This window comes from Vulpes lagopus, chromosome 21 (assembly GCF_018345385.1).
Source record: "Vulpes lagopus strain Blue_001 chromosome 21, ASM1834538v1, whole genome shotgun sequence".
NCBI lineage: Eukaryota > Metazoa > Chordata > Mammalia > Carnivora > Canidae > Vulpes > Vulpes lagopus.
This window is the reverse complement of record NC_054844.1, coordinates 13,654,898-13,673,502: the sequence shown is the minus strand read 5'-3', so window position 1 is coordinate 13,673,502 and position 18,605 is coordinate 13,654,898. Positions and strand designations below refer to the sequence as shown.

Genomic DNA, 18,605 nt, shown 5'->3' with positions numbered 1-18,605 from the left:
ATTTAATATGGTTTTTAACTTATAACCTGTAATACCTTTTGTAGCTTCTGATTAATATCTCCTTTAGCTGTAATCTTCACTTGAAATTCTGCTTCATATTCTTCTTCCATATATCGACGACGTTTAGACTGTACATTGTCCATGTCCTCTGATTTAGAACGTTTTCTTCTAGAAAATTCACCTCAGAACAAAAAGTATAATGATTAGTCAGGTTTGCATTATAGACCCTAATGCCTCTTTTCTGTTCTCAACAAAATATTATTTCTAACTATCATAATACTATTTCAATCAGTTATTTTATGAATTATTTTTGAAATTAGAAAAGTGGATAGGTAACTTTTAAACTCTGAACTTGAAATGATTTTCAATATGCTACACAAGAACTCCCTCATGACTAAGCAATGTATAACATAAACATAAAACATTCTTTCCTTGGAAGTATATGAAGATGGAGAATCACCTAAAATATCAATATGAGATTAGAAGAAATAATCTCATATTCATTCCCTTAGCTAAATAGTGAACATGAGTCCTCTGATAAAATATAATACTCATTCTCATGTCATAGATTTCTAACTGTACAAAGATTTAATTATTTAATTCTTCCTCTTCAATACATTTTTTTCTCAGTAAATTTAGAAAAAAAATTCTTAATTATTAGCCTTAGGAAAATAACATAAGACTAGTTATTCTTTTTTCTTTTTGAAGATTTATTTATTTGAGAGAGAGAAAAAAACTCATATACTTGCAAAGGGGGAGGGGCAGAGGGAGAGAAGAGAATTTCAAGCCGACTCCCTGCTGAGCAGGGAGCCAACACAGGGCTGAATCCCAGGACCCTCAAATTAAGACTCTCAGAATTTGACTAGAGCCAAAATCACAAGTCAAACACTTAACTGAGCCACCCAGGCACTCAAGGCTAGTTATTTTTAACATATCATAATGAATTCCAAGTAAATAAAAATAATAAAATTTCTATCATTATAAAAGTAAATTTGGTAAAGATATTCAAAGATCTTCACTTAGAAAATTTATATTTCAAATACTGATAACATTCAAGAGATCATAAGTAAATTTCATCTGTTTTTTTCCAATATATAAAAAGTAAAAATACTAAAATCTCTACTTATTAAAGGGAAACATCCTTTATGTGACCATAAGTATCCCTCTTCGCTTTTCTCTATATCCATGTATCTATATGCTTACTTTTAAATCCAGTTCTACTCTAGAACTTCTCTTACAATCATAACTTATATAGTCAGACATGGAAACCAGAATGACAAGGAGACACAGAACCTAGGTTTACTGACTTCTAGTCCAATGATAATCTTATAAACATAACGACACCCAGTCCCATCAAGTCCTCCTTCCTGTGAAACTTAGGAAACTTAAGGAGACAGACACGGATTGTCATTGACTTCTATCACCCCCGACAAAATTTTTATAGTCTCACACTCTAAACATAAATCTAAAACAATCTACCTCAATACATTAAGGTAGTACCTTATTAAATATTAAACATCTTTCTTATAGAATAATGAAAGTATAAAAAAATAAAATACTAAAGTATATGAAATAATACTTTTAAAAATCCTTGGGTTAGCAATCAACAAAATTATTTAATTATGTTTACTAAAACCACAAACTTTTTAAATGGGAAGGAAATATATTCCACAGCCTTAAAAAAAGAAACAATGAATTACTATTTTTCTAAACTAGTTCAGGTTTTTTGTACATGCTTACTTTTCTCAGAAGGTCTTTCATCTTCATTTATTACTTGCTCTTCTTCCTCAGGTTTGCTGTCCTTTTCATTAGTTTCTACTTCTGCTATAACAAAAAATGGAAAAGGAAATCTTACTTCCATTAGAATTCACAGCAGCTCATTCTAATTTATAATTTTAGTGTTATCTATCCAGTCAATAAACTTCTACAAAATCAGTCTCAAAATATGAAATTTTAGGACTAAAAAGGGAGCATGGCATGGATTGGCAGAAATGAATGACCAAGTCCACTTTCAAATGACATTACAGGGACATTTGGGTGGCTCAGGCAGTTAACTATCTGCCTTCAATTCAGGTCATGATCCCAGTGTTCTGGGATCAAGCCCTGTGTTATTGGACTTCCTTCTCAGTGAGGAGCCTGTTTCTCCCTCTCCCTCTGCCATTCTCCCAGCTTGTGCTCTCTGGCTCTCTGTCAAATACGTAAATAAAATCTTTTTTAAAAAATGCTTACAAATTCATAAAAAGCTCTTAAACATGGAAAAACTAACAGTATAAATTTTAAAAGAATCTTACTTAGTAGTTTACTGTCAATAATAGATAACTAAAATCTATTGTAAAACATTTAGATTCCATTATATTGAACTATTAAAACTGCAATACTACAGTGATAATTTCAAAAAAAAAATTACAAAGTACTGCCAAATTCAAAACATCTAACATTTTAACCAGGCACATTAAATCACTAAGTTACTTTAATAGTTGTAAGATAGTTCATAAAATAGAAATGGATAAGCTATTATAAAGATAACAAAAGTTCAACTTCCCCACTGCAACTGGCTCGCTCCCCAGGGGTTTCAATAAAGCATGCTGTTTCATCATATTCTGCAACCAAAATTAAATACATCATCACAAGGAATATAACATTATACAAAGATTCTGAAATGGCATTTCTTCTCTAAAAGCCAGGCACCCCTACTAAAACTATTTTTAAACTTTAAAATAAAGTATTAAAAATAAATGGAAATAAATAAAATAAATATTATAAAATTAACTTTCCATTTAACTATACTCATTAGAAATATTTTAGGATCTCATCCCTCCAACTCCAGTTTCAATGAAATGAAAATTTCTTTTGCTTCCTTGTGGAGTCCAAACAAATTATAAAGCAATTTTTTCTATATAGTTTTCCAAATCTTCTTGATTGGAATACTGAGGATGGTGACTCCTGAGCTTCCTAGTCCCCAGAGTATCCAGAGACATAGAATTACTGGGTTGCTTTTTATTTGAAAAATTATTGCTCCACTCAAAAAACATAATTAGTTATGGCTCCAATCAGAGTAACTACAAGCTAGATCAGCCATAACAAAGCAGAGCAACTGGCCTGCCAATTTGGTCTCTTTTATGTGTATGTTAGCTCCCTCTCCTCTTATAAATAGATCAAACCTAGCTTGAACTTCTTCCATTTTCTCAGCAACCTCGTATCACCCAATTCCCATTTTCCAGATATGCTTGGAAGAAATGGCTAGATTTTCAACACTTTAAAACAGTTATTGGAATTTTAAAATAGAATTAAAATTTATATGTGAGTTTTATTTAGTGGAAAGAACTTGGGATAAGAAAAATGGTTCTACAGAAAGGAACAAGGCCTCTATGTTTAATTTTTTGTTCACAAAACCTCTATAAAATCTGAGAGTGGATCTGCTTTAACCCAGAATAATAATCAAAGGCCCATGTACATAGACATCTTTACATAATCTCAAGTACTTCAAGAGATGTCTGAAACTCATCCAAATACGTAGGTTAAGACTGTCTTTTTTTAGAATCTGTCCTCATTCATAGTTTCTGCTATAATTCCTATAGTACTAGGTACAGATTTATTGCAAATTAGACCATTTTCATATATAGTTCTACGTGTGGCATTCTTCCCTTTCAGCTAGACTAGACAATAGTAAGCTCACTAAGAGCAGGTACTGTATCTTTTATTTTTGGTAACCCTATAAACTTTGGGAAAGAGCTGAGACAAAGCAGATGTTTAATACCTATATGATAATCATTATCTTAAATAAGACTTCATAAAATAAAGGTGGAAAAAATGTACTTTTTCCATTCTTCCACTGAAAAAATAAATATTTTCAGTCTTGTGGACCGACCATATGGTCTCTGATGCAACTACTTAACTCTGTCCATGTAGCAGGAAGCAGTGATAAACAATATGTAATATGTAAACACATGAGCATGGTTTTATTGCAAAAATAATTTATTGACAGAAACAGAGCCTATAGGCTATGGTTTGTCAATCTGTCTGAAACTGACTCTTTGAGAATATTTAAAACAAAACAAAAAATCCCTATGGATTAATTAAAGATAATATATACTTTAGCAAAATGGACAAAGTACATGAACAGGCAATTTATAGATAAGGAAATAAAAATGGTCAATAAACGTATAAAAATTTTCAACCTTACAAGACATATCAGAAAAATGTGGCATTAAAATTTTTTGAGTTGGCACGCCTGGGTGGCTCGGTGGTTTAGCACCTGCTTTTGGCCCAGGGCGTGATCCTGGAGTCCTGGGATCAAGTCCCACATCAGGCTCCCTGCATGGAGCCTAGTTCTGCCTCTGTCTCTCTCTCTCTCTGTCTCTCATGAATAAATAAATAAAATCTTTTTATAAAAAATGTTTTTAAGTTTTATTTAACCAATACAAACTTCCAAATAATATCTCCTTCAGTGAATTTTTGTGAACCCTTTTAAAGCACAACTTGGGAGGGAAAGTTATATTTTACTAATTCCAATTTTCTTCCCATCCTCTCTGAAACCCAATCTCAATTAGGTTTTCAATTCCACCACCTCGTGTCAAGGTCACAAATGGATCTTCAGGTTATTAAATATTTGTCTTCCATCCTACTGGAACAAACAGTAGCATTTGATACATAAACAGAGTTGGGTTGATTATTCCTTCCTCCTTGCAACTTCCTCTTTATTTGACATCTAAGATATCAGAATTTCTTGTTTTTCTTTCTACCAGAAAAGCTGCTCTTCCTTTTCTTTTTGGTTAACATACTCATTTGTTTTTATTATTATTGAAGTATAGTTGATATAAGAGCTACTCTTTCTTGGTCTCCTTTGCTGGTTCTTCTTCTTCATCTCCCAACCTCTAAACACTGGAATTTCAAAAGCTCAGTTCTTGTAACTATTCTTATCTCCATTTATACTCCCTGAGGTGATCTCATCTTGTCATTCAACTTCAACTAAGGTCTATATGCTATCTACTCCTAAATTTTTCTAGACAGTCCAAGTCTCTGTCCTGAAATACCCATATCTAACTTGGGCAGCAATAGTCATTTGTAACTGATGTTCTTCCTATACTTCCCTTTCCAAAATCTGCTTCTTTGATCTTCCTCAACTCTGAAAAGAAAAACCTGCAATTTCTACACCAATATACAGGAATATGAGGTTCCCACAGAAAAGTTAAATACAATAAGAAACAAATGAATGTAAGTGGATTGAGATAATAAAGACCTTCAGCTGAACACAATGAACATTGGCAATAAATTATCAATAAATTTTAATTAACTAAACCACAGTAATTCTATCACTACTAACCTAAACTAAAAACAGACAAACCAAAAAAAAAAAAAAAAAAGCAGACAAACCCCATGAAATTCTATTCCTGTGCAATTACCCTCATAAGCACTTATATTTATCTTAAAGAGCCAATGAATAGGGAAAAACAAATCAACCAGATACATTTTTCATTTGAAATAAAATTTGGAGGGAAACTGTAATCAAAATTTAGTGTAAAGTATAGCTTAATCTAAAACAGATTTTCAATGTTAAGGAATAGCAATGTTTATGCAATTAAAAAGTAGTTGGGGAAGAGCTCTCTCTCCTATTTCTCTATTAAGAAATAGAATGAGAGGGAAGCCTGGATGGTTCAGTGGTTGAGCATCTGCCTTTGGCTCATGTTGTGATCCCGGGCTTCTGGAATCGAGTACCACATCAGGCTCCCAAGGGGGAGCCTGCTTCTCCCTCTGCTTATGTCTCTACGTCTCTCTGGGCCTCTCATGAATAAATAAAATCTGAAGAAAGAAGAAAAGGAAATAAAGAAAAGAAAGAAAAAGAAAAGAAAGAAAAGAAGAAAGAAAAAGAAAGAAGAAAGAAAGAAAGAAAGAAAAGAGAAAGAAAGAAAGAAAAAGAGAAAGAAAGAAAGAAAGAAAGAAAGAAAGAAAGAAAGAAAGAAAGAAAGAAAGAAAGAAATAGAATGAGAAAGGCCAAGAAGGATGAAAAAATGGAGAATGCTGTAGCCCAAAAGCTAAAGAAGTGTCTCAAGAGGGAGGGACTATTAAAAGAGACTATCCAAGTGTGAGACAATAGACAAAATTTTGGATTTAAATCCCTGGATTTAACAATATGAACATCAATGTCACTTCACTGAGAATAAGGATGGGGGACTGGCAAGATGAAAATCAAAATTCAATTAAATTGAAGAATAAGTAGGAGGAAAAGAACACTGCTAGCCTATTAACAGACCTTGAAGAATGACTATGAAAGAGAGGAATGAGATGGAACAGAAGCTAGAGAAAGAATACACGGCATGGAAAGTGAATGGAAGATAAACTAAGGCATGTAACTCTTGTACTGCTGTTTAAACTTGTCCAGAGGTATCTTTATTTTCCTGGCCTTCTTAATAAATGTATTATCATCTTAATCATCTAATGAGTATCAGTTATCATACAGTACTATGTAACAACATGACAGTATCTTTAGGCCTACTCAGTTTATCTGCAATTCTTTCTTAGGTCTTTCTTTTAGTACTATAAAATTAAAATGGCTTTTTTATTTGCTGTTATCTTTATTTCTTGTTGCTGCTCGAAGCTATCATAACTGTTATATTTAAAACAAATTGGCTAAAGAAGTACCTGAAATGACAGAGGTTTATGTTTTCCTATTAGTACAGCACATAAATGTTAGTAGCTATAGGGAAGAGGTAGTCCCCAGTACTTCAGTTTATAATTCCGTGCTCCGAAAACATTAAAAATTAGTCAAGAATACTAGGGGTCCTGGGATAAAGCCCCGCATTGGACTCTGCTCAGCAGGAAGTCTGTTTCTTCTCCCTCTGTCCCTTCAGCCCCTTTGAGCTCTCTCTCAAATACATAAATAAAAACCCCACCAAAAAATTATGAAAGTAATAAGTAATAACTCAGAAGGTACACATGTACTATAGTCCTCCCTTATCTGCAGGGACTATGTTCCAAGAACCCTAGTGGATGCCTGAAACCATGGATAGTACTGAAGCCTCTGTTTTTTCCTATACATATATACTTACGATATAGTTTAATTTATAAATTAGGCACAGATGAATAATGCAATAATTATAAAAAGTATACTGCGATAAGTTATATAAATACGGTCTCTCAAAATTTTATTGTACTACATTCATAGATCTTATGATGATGTGAAGTGTTAAAATGTGCATGTGATGAAATGAAGTAAGATGAATGACATAGGCATTGTGATGCACCATTAGGCTACTACTGACCTAGAAAGTTACTACTACTAAGAAAAAGTCAGAGAAGAATAACCTGCTTTCAAACCAGGGTTGACTGTGGATAACAAACTGCAGAAACTGAAATCACTGATAAAAAGGGACTAGTGTAACACATTCCACTCCCGTGTAAAGAGAACAGAGTACACTTTTAAGACCCATGAAGAAACTACACCACAATGCATTATACACAAAACTTCCTTGGGAGGGGGCGGGGTAGGGCAGGAAATAAAAGTTTAGTTACCAGCTAAGAAATTAAATCTATCACTACACTTACTCTGCTACTAGCATACAATCAAGATAAAAGTCTAAAAGTAACCGGGGCACCTGGGTGGCTCAGTTGCTTAAGCATCTGTCTTCAGCTCAGGTCATGATTGTGGAGTCCTGAGATTCAGCCTTGTGCCTTGGGCTCCTTGCTCAGCAGAGTCTGCTGCTCCCTTTCCCACTACCCCTCCACCACACCCCACTTGTAATCTCTTTCTCTCTCACGTTATTCTCTCTCTCTCAAATAATCTTTTAAATTAAAAAAAAAAAAGTAACCAAAAATAAATGCAAGTTTGAATTTTCAAAGTATGCAACATGGATGGGTGGCTTAATAGTCATCTCTTGGCATTTAACAGCATTGAGTGGGAAGGATGGTCTCTAATATCAAAACCCTGGCATAAAGGTAAAATGTATAAACTCATTAAATAACAATCTGCAATTTGCTATGAGTATTAAAAGGTTTTCTAAGTACTTATCCCAATACCACTCTCTCTATAAATACTTATTAAATGAATGAGTTAAGGTCATCTTACATATGGTTACTTATTATCTTTCCAAAATCTAACTTCATTATGTCATTCTCCTCTGCCTGGAATCATCTAATGGCTCCCAAGTACTATCAGAACGCTTTAGCATTGTAACCAAGGTTCTCCATGATACACTTCTCTCACATTATTGATTATTCACTTACTCCACAAATATTTACTGAGCACTGATTATAAGACAAGCATTATTTTAGCCTTAAGATGGTGGCTCAGAGCAAGTGTGATGATAGTAGATGATAAAACAGACTGAATTCTAAATCTACTCTGAAGGCAGAGCCAATGAGATTTCCTGATAGACTGATGAGATATGAAACACAAGAAAAAAATAATGCTTCCAAGAGTTTTGGCCTAAGCAAGTAGGATGAAGCTACAATTAAGAGGGATTATCTTCACTAAAACTCTGTATTATACATATAGTGAAAAGAAAGTGCTTTCCTAAATGCATCTATGTTTTTATAAAGTTACCCTTTTCTAAACTCCCAGAATACCAATTTACCATTATTACTGTATTCACAGCCTTGTATTTAATGTTCTGCGATTGAATTCTTGTCTGCATTCTAAGGGCAAGTACTAAATTTTATCTTTAAACCCCCAAAACCAAGAACAGCCTGGTTTGTCTCTCCATAAAGCTTTAATAAATGAATAAATGATCTTTGGAAATGAAGACATCTTTTAAGAAGAAAAAATCTTTACTTCCAAAAACTGGTAATGATATATTGGGGGGAAAAACATCCCTGAGTCTCCTAGGCCTGTCTCTTATTTCTTCTGAACAAACTAGAAATCAAATGCTGTGTTTCACGCTACAAGTTCACTCTTCTCACAGAGTTCTAAGGCTAAGAGTCTGGTGATACAATAAAAACATAAAGGTATTAATGCCACTCTCAAAAGAGTTGAGGAAATTTCAAATAGATTTCATGTTTGAGTTTGATCACAAAAGCAAAACACAATTTTTCTCATTCCTTGGAAAGATAGGCTTTTGAACCAACTATGAAGTTTATATGCCTTTTATATAAAAGGGTTTGGAATTAAATCAAAGTAATAGGGATCCAACAAAAGAGAAGAACACAATCGAATAAAACAGAACTAAGTTACAGAGAAATCATTCAGAAGATGCGGAGGAAGAGAGTAGATTGGGTAGAATCTGAGTAGAATCAAGAAGACTGAGGAAGCAAATGGATGAAGTCTTTATGAAATAGATTATCAGTCATCAAGGTTTCTGATTCTAGCAATGGTTCTGTCATTCTGTAGACAAGGAATATTAGAGGAATCATATTTCACGAGAAAAATTAATTGTAAAATGTGATGTTACACTTGAAGCAAATAATTTAAACCAGTAGGCTTTTACACTGTAAATTGCTTGGTTGCTAAGTAATAGCAAGAACAGCTGTTAGAACTTTGATCAATTATGTACTGACTTGAAATTGTTATCTCATGTATTATGCTGGTCCATCTTATCTCTATCCTAGACTATAAGCCCCTTAAGGTCAAGGGCCATATTTTCCTATTATTTTACCTCCCTTCTTATCCATTCACATAATATTGCTCACAGAGTGGGTATAAATCTAAATTCTGTTAAGAATCTATGATGTTGGGGATCCCTGGGTAGCTCAGCAGTTTAGTGCCTGCCTTTGGCCCAGGGCCTGATCCTGGAGTCCTGGGATCAAGTCCCATGTCAGGCTCCCTGCATGGAGCCTGCTTCTCCCTCTGCCTGTGTCTCTGCCTCCCCCCTCTCTCTCTATATATATATATGTATATCATGAATAAATAAAATCTAAAAAAAAGAATCTATGAAGTTTAGAGATCAAGAGATCATTCTAGTCACCATCGTTCTCAACTTTCTCTGCAGCTAAAAAAATTTAAAAATTCATAAGAATGCTATATTAAGCAATTTATTAAACCTAATCAAAATATTTAAAACTTAAGTAATATGCTAACCTGGAGAGCATGTTTCATTTTGTGATATAACTTCAGACTCATCTTTTTCACCAGAAAGATCCTCTTCATCAGAGAGGACCAAAAAGGCTTCTTTTGGCAAACTCTCACTGCTTTCTTGTTTAGATGGTGAACCAAAAGAACCTTCCATCTTCTCTTCCAAATCTGGATTTGTCTCATCAATTGGAAGGAGAGAAGTTTTAGAAAAGCAAGTAAGTTCATCTTCAGCAGGTGCAAGCTTTTCCAAAATAGGAATAATTTCATCTGTCTCCATAGAATCTGTATTTTCCAAGATAATTTCATTTTTGTCATCTTTCATAATATTTTCACTAATGGTTTCTACAAGGTCTGCAGAATTTTCTTCTTCATTCTTCTCACTTTGGTCAATTTCCATACTGCTGGAGATAGCCTCCTCTCTAAGAGCAGGTTCTGTGACAGCATCTTCCTTTACCTTCTTTTCATTTTCAGGAGGTAGATCTGAACAAATAACTGTATCATCTGTTTCCAGGGTTTCTTCATCAGCATCAATATTACTATCAGCTTTATTTTTCTCATCCAATGAGAAAATTTGGTCTAACTTTTCATCATCCCCATTTTTTTCAAGAAAATCATCACCTTTATTGCTACTAAGCTCTGTACTGTCAGTTTCAGGAACAGGTTCACAAACTGGTACAGAAGCTGGTTCAAAGGTGGGATCAGAGGTCAGTTCATCTGAAGTGGGTTCATCAGAGGCCAGATCACCAGAGGTTGGATCACCAGAGGCTAGATCACCAGAAGCCAGATCACCAGAGGGTGGATCATCAGAGGCCAATGCTCCAGAGGACAGATCACCAGAGGCTGAATCACCAGAGGCTGGATCACTGGAGATCGGTTCACCAGAGACTGATTCATCAGGGACTGATTCACCAGACACCAATTCACCAGAGAATGGCTCACTGGAAACTGTTTCACCAGAGACTATTTCACCAGAGGTGATATCACCAGAGGGGGGATCGCCAGAGGTGGGATCACCAGAGGCAAGATCACTAGAGGTGGGATCACCAAAGGTTAATACTTCAGAAGCCAGATCTTCAGGGGTTGAATCTCCAGACGCTGGATCTCCCATAGCCAGATCAACAGAGGCTGGCTCATCAGAAGCTGGTTCAGCAGTCAGTTTACAAACTAGTTCAGGAGCTATATTATTAGTAGACAAAGGTTCGTGCTTTAAATCATCATCCTGCTTGTTTTTTACATTAACATTTAAGGTACAGGACGTTTCTTTCCATTCTGATTTACTTTTTTCAGGGTCAAAACAAAGCTCTTCAATGCCATTCACCTCTTCTTTGTCATTAATATAATCCATATTTTCCAAAGGTGAGGTTGGGTCCAAATCTCCATTTTCATGGTTGCCATTTAACAGCTTAACATCAGCTTTCAACAGTTCTTCTTTGACCTTGTACACTGCTTCCAGTTGCTGACGATCACTCACTCTCATTGTTTTTCGAGCCTTAAAGACTTTTTTCTGAGGTTCTTCTATACTATCCATTTTGAATCTTTAAAAAGAGAAAGAGAGAGAGTTTAATAATTGAAACAGAAGCCACCTAATCATAGATGAACTGCAAACTGATCTTAACAAGCAAGTAGCCCTTAATGTAATTTTGAAATAATGACATATAGAAAGCATAATAATCCTTGCTATGTGTTAATTTTCATATTAATTGGACTTATGTAATGTAAAATTGATGACAGGTATGAACCATACATAGAAGATCAATCATCATGAAGTACTAAAAAAATAAATAAATAAAAATAACTAGCTTTTTTGGGAGGACAGCAAGAGTCAGTCTTTAGAGCCACTCTTGGAGCTGGAACTATAACGTCCCCTCTTCCTCCACTTCCCATTTTGCAAACAATTAAGGCCATTCATCCCATTAAAAAAGAAAGAAGAAAGAAAAGAAAGAAAAGAAAGAAAGAAAGAAAGAGAAAAAGTGACTAGTTTCTAGTTTTCTCAGTAAGCTAATGAATTCAGAATCTAGAGGATATAGAAGCATAAAAAAAGTAAATGCAGTAAAAAAGTAGATGGAGAAAGAAAAATAAAAGTATGAGAGACCAAAAGCAGTAGAGGAATGGGAAAGAGATATACATATAAGGAAAAAAAGAAAGGAAAATTAAGGAAAGATGGCATTTGCAATCAGGCATGTCTAAATTAACAGTACTATAAATATATTTACAAAAGATTACCATCCAAAAATTGCTAAGACAATTCTCAACAGGAAACATTCACATACCATATATTTGCAAATAATGCAAAGAGACTTGCATCTAAAAAATATAAAATACTATTACAACTGAATAACAACAAAAATAACCCAACTTCTAAATGGACAAAGTAACTGGGGTGCCTGGGTGGCTCAGTCATTAAGCATCTGACTCTTAATTTCAACTCAGGTCATATCAGGGTTGTGGAATCAAGCAGGGAGTCTACATGAAAAGTCTGCTTGAGGTTCTCTCCCTTTCCCTTTCCTCTGCTTCTCCCCACCCACCTCTGCTCAAGGGAACACAGACCCGTGCACGTGTGTGCATGCTCTCTCAATTTTTTTTAAATAGACAAAGTAATTAAATAGACATTTCTCTAAAAGATATACCAATTGCCAATAAACCAATGCTAATAAAACAGTAAAAAATGAAAAGATGCTCAACATTACTAGTCATCAGAGAAATATAAATCAAACTGCAATGAAATAACACTTCATATACACCAGAATGGCTATAATCAAATAGAATAATGAGTATTGGTAAAGACACAGACAAACTGGAACCCTCACACAATGCTTGTGGGATTATAAAATGGTACAGCTGCTCTGGAAAAGTCTGGGAGTTCTGCATCATGCTAAACGTTAACGATTAATTTTCTACATTTCCTCTTTTGCAATACACATAAAGCTATAAATTTCCCTTTTAATGTTGCTTTAGCTGCATTGCATATTTTGATGTGTTACATCTTCATTGTTGCTCTGCTAAAATATTTTCTAATTTCTCTTGTGATTTATTCTTTCACATGTTATTTAAAAGTTCCTTTAAAAAGGCATATCTTATGACTATGTGAAGCTCATTAAAAAAAATACAAGGTTGGTTTCAGTTTTTAAAAAATGAAGCAATGTAGATTATAAGTGAGTCATGAAGCATTATGGCTTTCTTTCAGGCCCAACCAAGGTGTCCATCTGATAAAACATATTATTTTCATATTACAATGTCTCAGAATGTAATCTTATTTAGACAGAGTCTTTGCAAAGGTAAACAAGATAAAGTAATGTCATTAGGGTAGGCCCTAATCCACTATGATTGGTATCCTTATAAAAAGGGGGAAATCTGGATATAGATATGCACACAGAGAGCCATGAAAAAACTGGAGTTTGGCTATCGCCAAGTCACAGCTAAGAGACAGGTCTGAAATAGGTCCTTCCTTAATCCCTGCATGGCCCTGGATTGCCTTCATTTCAAACTTTTAGCATCTAGAACTATGAGACAGTAAATTCCCTACTTAAGTAAAATAAGTAAGTAAATAAGTAAATAAGTAAATAAATAAATAAATAAATAAATAAATAAATTTCAAGCAATGAATTCAAAATTCATTGCATAAACAGAACAGAGGATGAAAATAAACACAAGATCATATCTAAAGATACAGTACATTCATTTGACAAAATTCAACACTGACTCATAATTAAAACTCTCAGGAAACTAATAGAAGAAAACAAATGTAATAAAGTTATCTACAAAAAGAAAACTACAGATATAATACTTAATGGTAAATCAAGATCAGAACCAAGACAAGGATATTCCCTAATACCATTTCTATGTTAATATCTAGCCAGTGCAGTAAGGCAAGCAAAAGATGCAAGGGTTTCATCCTGGAGAAAACAACGTCACTAGTCTATAATGGAATAAAACGGAAGTCTTTTATGCACTCAGATATACAGGAAGCAAGGATATTGCTTTCACACTGGATATTTGCCTGTAGGAATGATGGTTGCATACACTTGCTCTGGCTGCGGGGGGTGGGGGGGTGCTCGGAGAAGCAGCCTCTGACATCTGGGAACTTAATCTAAGGCTCACAGCTAGACCTCATTGTTACAAAATTGACTTGAAGCCATGTTGTTCTCCTTTTGAACATAACATCACCTCAATGTTCACATTAGACAAGTTCAATGTGCAACCTATAAAATATCAAACCTCTCTCTCTCTGACTAAATAAGCATGGCTACTTTGTTTTTAGTCAGTACAGCTTTATTTCTGTCCTCCCTTACAGATAAGATTTATTGAGATAACCAAGCATAGAATCGCTCCTACTTTCTGATAGCCCCCAATCCAAAGTAAAGCTCTATTTCTTCAAACTCTCCCCCAAATAACCCGATCTCTACTATATTAAACCCATAGCCTTGTTTCTAATATCCTCTTATTGACTGATGTGCCTCAGTTTCCCCCATGATAAGCATTCTTCCTCTACTATATTAAACCCATAGCCTTGTTTCTAATATCCTCTTATTGACTGATGTGCCTCAGTTTCCCCCATGATAAGCATTCTTCCTCACTGCAACAAATAATAAATCCAACACATTCATTTACACATCTGATTCTGGTGTTCCATTGTTCTTTTTGGCTGAAAGGCATAAAACAAAGCCTAGCCTATTTGTTAGAGGCCAATACAGCTTAAGAACCTATCACTTTGTTACAGTACTTCTAGAATGTGGTACAATCTGCATTCATTTGCTCACTTTAAGCTAATTACTTACAATATATTTCTTAGTCTTCCTAGTATTTTAATTATGGAACTCAGTAAAACTATTCAGAAAAATTATCTTTCAATTGAACAGAAACTTCAATGCAAAATTATCATAGGCACTATTTTAAGGGCTATTCATTATAGTATACCATTTAAACTTCAAGTTTTTTCCCACCCACCATCCATTCCAAACTCATACTCACTGAAAATTTTTCTACAAAGAAGATGCAATGCAAATTTTGTAGTCACTTTTTCTTGCTGACTCCAAAGATAGAAATAATTAAATTTATAGCATAAGGAGTATGACTACCTTTTAAATACTTTAAATACTGAACTGCAATTCTTTTGGCCTCTGATCTCATAATAGTCCCATTGCTCAGCTGTTATATGGAAGTTGACAGTTACTGACAGGTACATTAATAGAAAGCATTTCCTCTTTAAAAAAAAAAAAGTCTATTTTCATAATTTTTAGCAACTCCTTTAAGAACATAAATTCTGCAGAAAGAAATATGGATTTCAATTCCAGCTCTCCCATGTATTTACTATATGGCACCAGGCAAGTTTCCTAATTTTAGTTCAGCTATCTTAGAGAGGGAATATTGCTAACAGTACCTGCCACAGAAGTTATAGTCATGATTAAATGAGATTCTATACATTAAGCACTTAGAAACTAGTGAACACTCAATAATATTATCATGATTGTCTATGTATAAGAATATTTTCAGACATAAATTAGAGAATCTGAGACAAATTTCTCTTAAATATTTCTGGTATTTTGTAGATAAGTTAGATAATTTAACATGCAAACATGACTTTAAAAAATCGTCACCACGAAATAACATTTAATAAAAATAAATATCATTCAAGCAAGCTGGTTTTACGAATTAAATCAAATCGCCATTCAATTCAGTTATAACAAAGTACTGTACAAAGAATTACAAAATAACTACCATCTATACCCACAAGGGAGCACACTACAGCCATTTACCACATCTTTTATGGGTTCTAAGTAAAATGAAAAACAGACAAAGCATAAGGAAGTAGCATGAACAACCAGTTCAAACTAGTTCAGCCATATCTGTACAAACCAATCAGCAGTAACTTTTTTAAAAATCTATTTTGCATAAAGACAGTATATTTAGGAAAGATACACATTAGAAAAGGGTATGTTACCTGCAAACAAGTCTCCATGGCTGTACTACTGGAACAATACATTTCTAAGGATCATTTTAATACGTCATCTGGAACTGAGATGCCATTCACAAAACTATTCTACAAAAGAAAAACTACTTTTTTAGGTTGCAACACTAAAATGATGAAGCTTTCATATGACTATAATTCATATAATCATATAGTTCATATAGAAAATGTCTGCCATATCTAGAAGTAAATGTGTAAAACATAAGCTTTCTCTAGAAAATATTTTTTCATGAAGAAGATAATCAAAAAACTGTTTTTAGGTCCCTATTCTGTGTATTCAGATTCAAGAACTCTGAGATAATATCATCACTAATAAAATCTTTTTCTACAGCACTATAAAGGGTTTTTCACCTTTACCAAAGGAATTTATATTGAAATACCCAAGAAGGGTATGTTACCTGTAAATAAGTACCTATAGCTTGGAATTTTTTTCAAATTTTGGGTAAATTATTTTTTAAGGAAAGCCCAATGAGCCTCTTCTTTTTTTAAGTGAAAACATTTTCTTCTCTGCTTCATCCCTCTTCCACCTATAACTTTTATTCTTTTTTTCTAGCAAAGAGATCATAGCTATGAAACAACAAAGGGAAGTATTACCAAAAGCTGTAATGTCTTAGCCTACAATCTGCCTGCTCAAAAAGCTCAAGAATTTAAGTGGCTGTTCAAGAGCTGCTCACAAACTCAGCCAATCAGTAGCCAGCATCCTGATTCCTGCCCAGCAACAGGAGACAGACAATAAGGTCAGAGAAACATAGTTAAAACCTGGATCCGCAATACGTTAGTGAGGTTCTTTGTCTAATATAAGTAATCTAGAACATATAAGCATAAAATCTAAATCCATATGATACACATTTAATATATCACATAAATAAATAAATAAAAATTTACAACTTTTATGCTATTTCAATTTATCTTCCTTTAAATATCCATGAGTGTTTCCAGAAATATGAATCAACTCCCTAACTGGAGAAATAAGTCAAACATGGACAATACATAATAAGAATACACTTCTCACCCCATGGATAAGAATCTGCAAAATTCCAATGTAAATTTCTTTTTCAAAAAATCCACACTGTTTAACATTTATAAAACATTTGTAACTAAAAATTCAGCAATACCTTAAATGCAAATAATAAGATTATTTTCATACCCACCTATCACTGTTGTTACAGGTTTCTGATTCCAAAAATTAATAGTATTCTGGACCCAAAGGTTTACTACATACAGCATCATAAAGTGTTTTGTTGTCTACTGCACCGAACTGACTTCGTTTGATTCATCTAATGAGATTAAAATGTCTGACTCTTGACAATTTATATTAAGTGTTGTAAGTACAGCTACTATATCTTTTTCTCCTTAACTGCCTTGCCTTTCACAGCAGGTTATGAGCTCTCCCCTTTTGAAGCAATAAAGCAAATGTGTGGATTACAACAGTAAATATTCATGTAAATTGAATGGAAATTTTGCCTACACTACATATTCTACAGTCCTTTAAACATAAAATTATAAAATAAAAATAGGAAATCTGTCATCTGAATATATTTTTTTCTCAAATTCACTACCTATCAGATTTTCTTAGTAAACAAGTTTTAAAAATAAACCTCATTTTTTTCTCCTTCAGTTACAGATGAACCCTGTAATTTTTCAAACATACCCAAGAGGGAGCTTGCTGCAGCCATACTCTTAGTTTATATAATCTCCCCATAGGAAAAATAAATCAGCAGCTGCTTCAGTACTTCGTCCTGTGAGAGAACTGAAATTCACCGTCTGATTGGCTCAAAGCCGTAGTTGTCTAAAGCCAATCAGACATCAGCATCACAAACCTTGCCCAGCAACAAGGGAAGCAGATGAGGGCAAGTACTCTACTGAGAATCCAAACGGTATGAAAATAAAGGTGAACGTTTATATTGAAACTTTTTGATGAAACTGAAACATATTCATAAGATACTCCAAGATTTACAGGTTAAGTAATAAGTCTACAGGAGAGTTTCTTTGATGAATAAACAAGGATCTGTACTACCGCTTTCCAAGAACAGTTAACAAAACAATAGGAAGTACCTGGATTGTTAAATCAAAACACGCAGTCACACACAAACACTATCCTAATTCAAAGTTATGGATACCTGATGAAGTGTACTTAAAAATAAAACTTAGCACAAACTTGCAAAACGTGAAGCAAAGCCATTTAAGTGGACTTGACATTTTTAGCTTTGACATAAGCACTCCAAGTACACTCTGGCTGTTAAATGGCATTAGTGTAACATTATTCCAAATAATGGGATGCTGGAAATAATTTTCATTCAAATTGAAGTTTTCATTAAATGGCTTAAATAAATATTGGTCAACAGGACTAATAATAGCTTACTCTTAATCACTTTATGCTCACGATTCCTAGCCTCTTTAGAAACATAGCTCTGCTACTTGATTCTTTAAGAACCCATTCTCCGTTGAGAAGTGTGTGATTTTATTTCACACACTCGTATTTTACTTGAGAATTCTGTAACAGTCCTGAAAATAAAATCATGAAGAATATGCAGTATGTTGCAAAATAAGTACTTAACTCTGCTTTACTGTTTACTACCCCTTAATGAGACCAGTAAACCTGATAATGCAATGATCCATCCACTTTGATACATATCT

General features: G+C 34.0%; 1 protein-coding gene across 5 annotated transcripts in view; it reads right to left on the bottom strand.

Moving 5' to 3' along the window:
- The window catches only part of LOC121479955 (activating transcription factor 7 interacting protein), a 110,060-nt gene that overhangs the window by 44,974 nt on the left and 46,481 nt on the right, over positions 1–18,605 (bottom strand). For 2 of the 5 annotated variants that reach the window (XM_041736106.1, XM_041736104.1), the window contains exons 2-4: positions 10,010–11,538; positions 1,741–1,824; positions 36–181 (exon numbers count right to left, since the gene is read on the bottom strand). In XM_041736106.1, the coding sequence (XP_041592040.1) occupies positions 36–181; positions 1,741–1,824; positions 10,010–11,531 (1,752 nt within the window). In that variant the 5' untranslated portion in view covers positions 11,532–11,538. Of the gene's footprint in view, positions 1–35; positions 182–1,740; positions 1,825–10,009; positions 11,539–15,941; positions 16,041–16,562; positions 16,685–18,605 lie in introns of those variants that run through there. The other 3 variants (XM_041736108.1, XM_041736107.1, XM_041736105.1) reach the window with 3 other exon arrangements.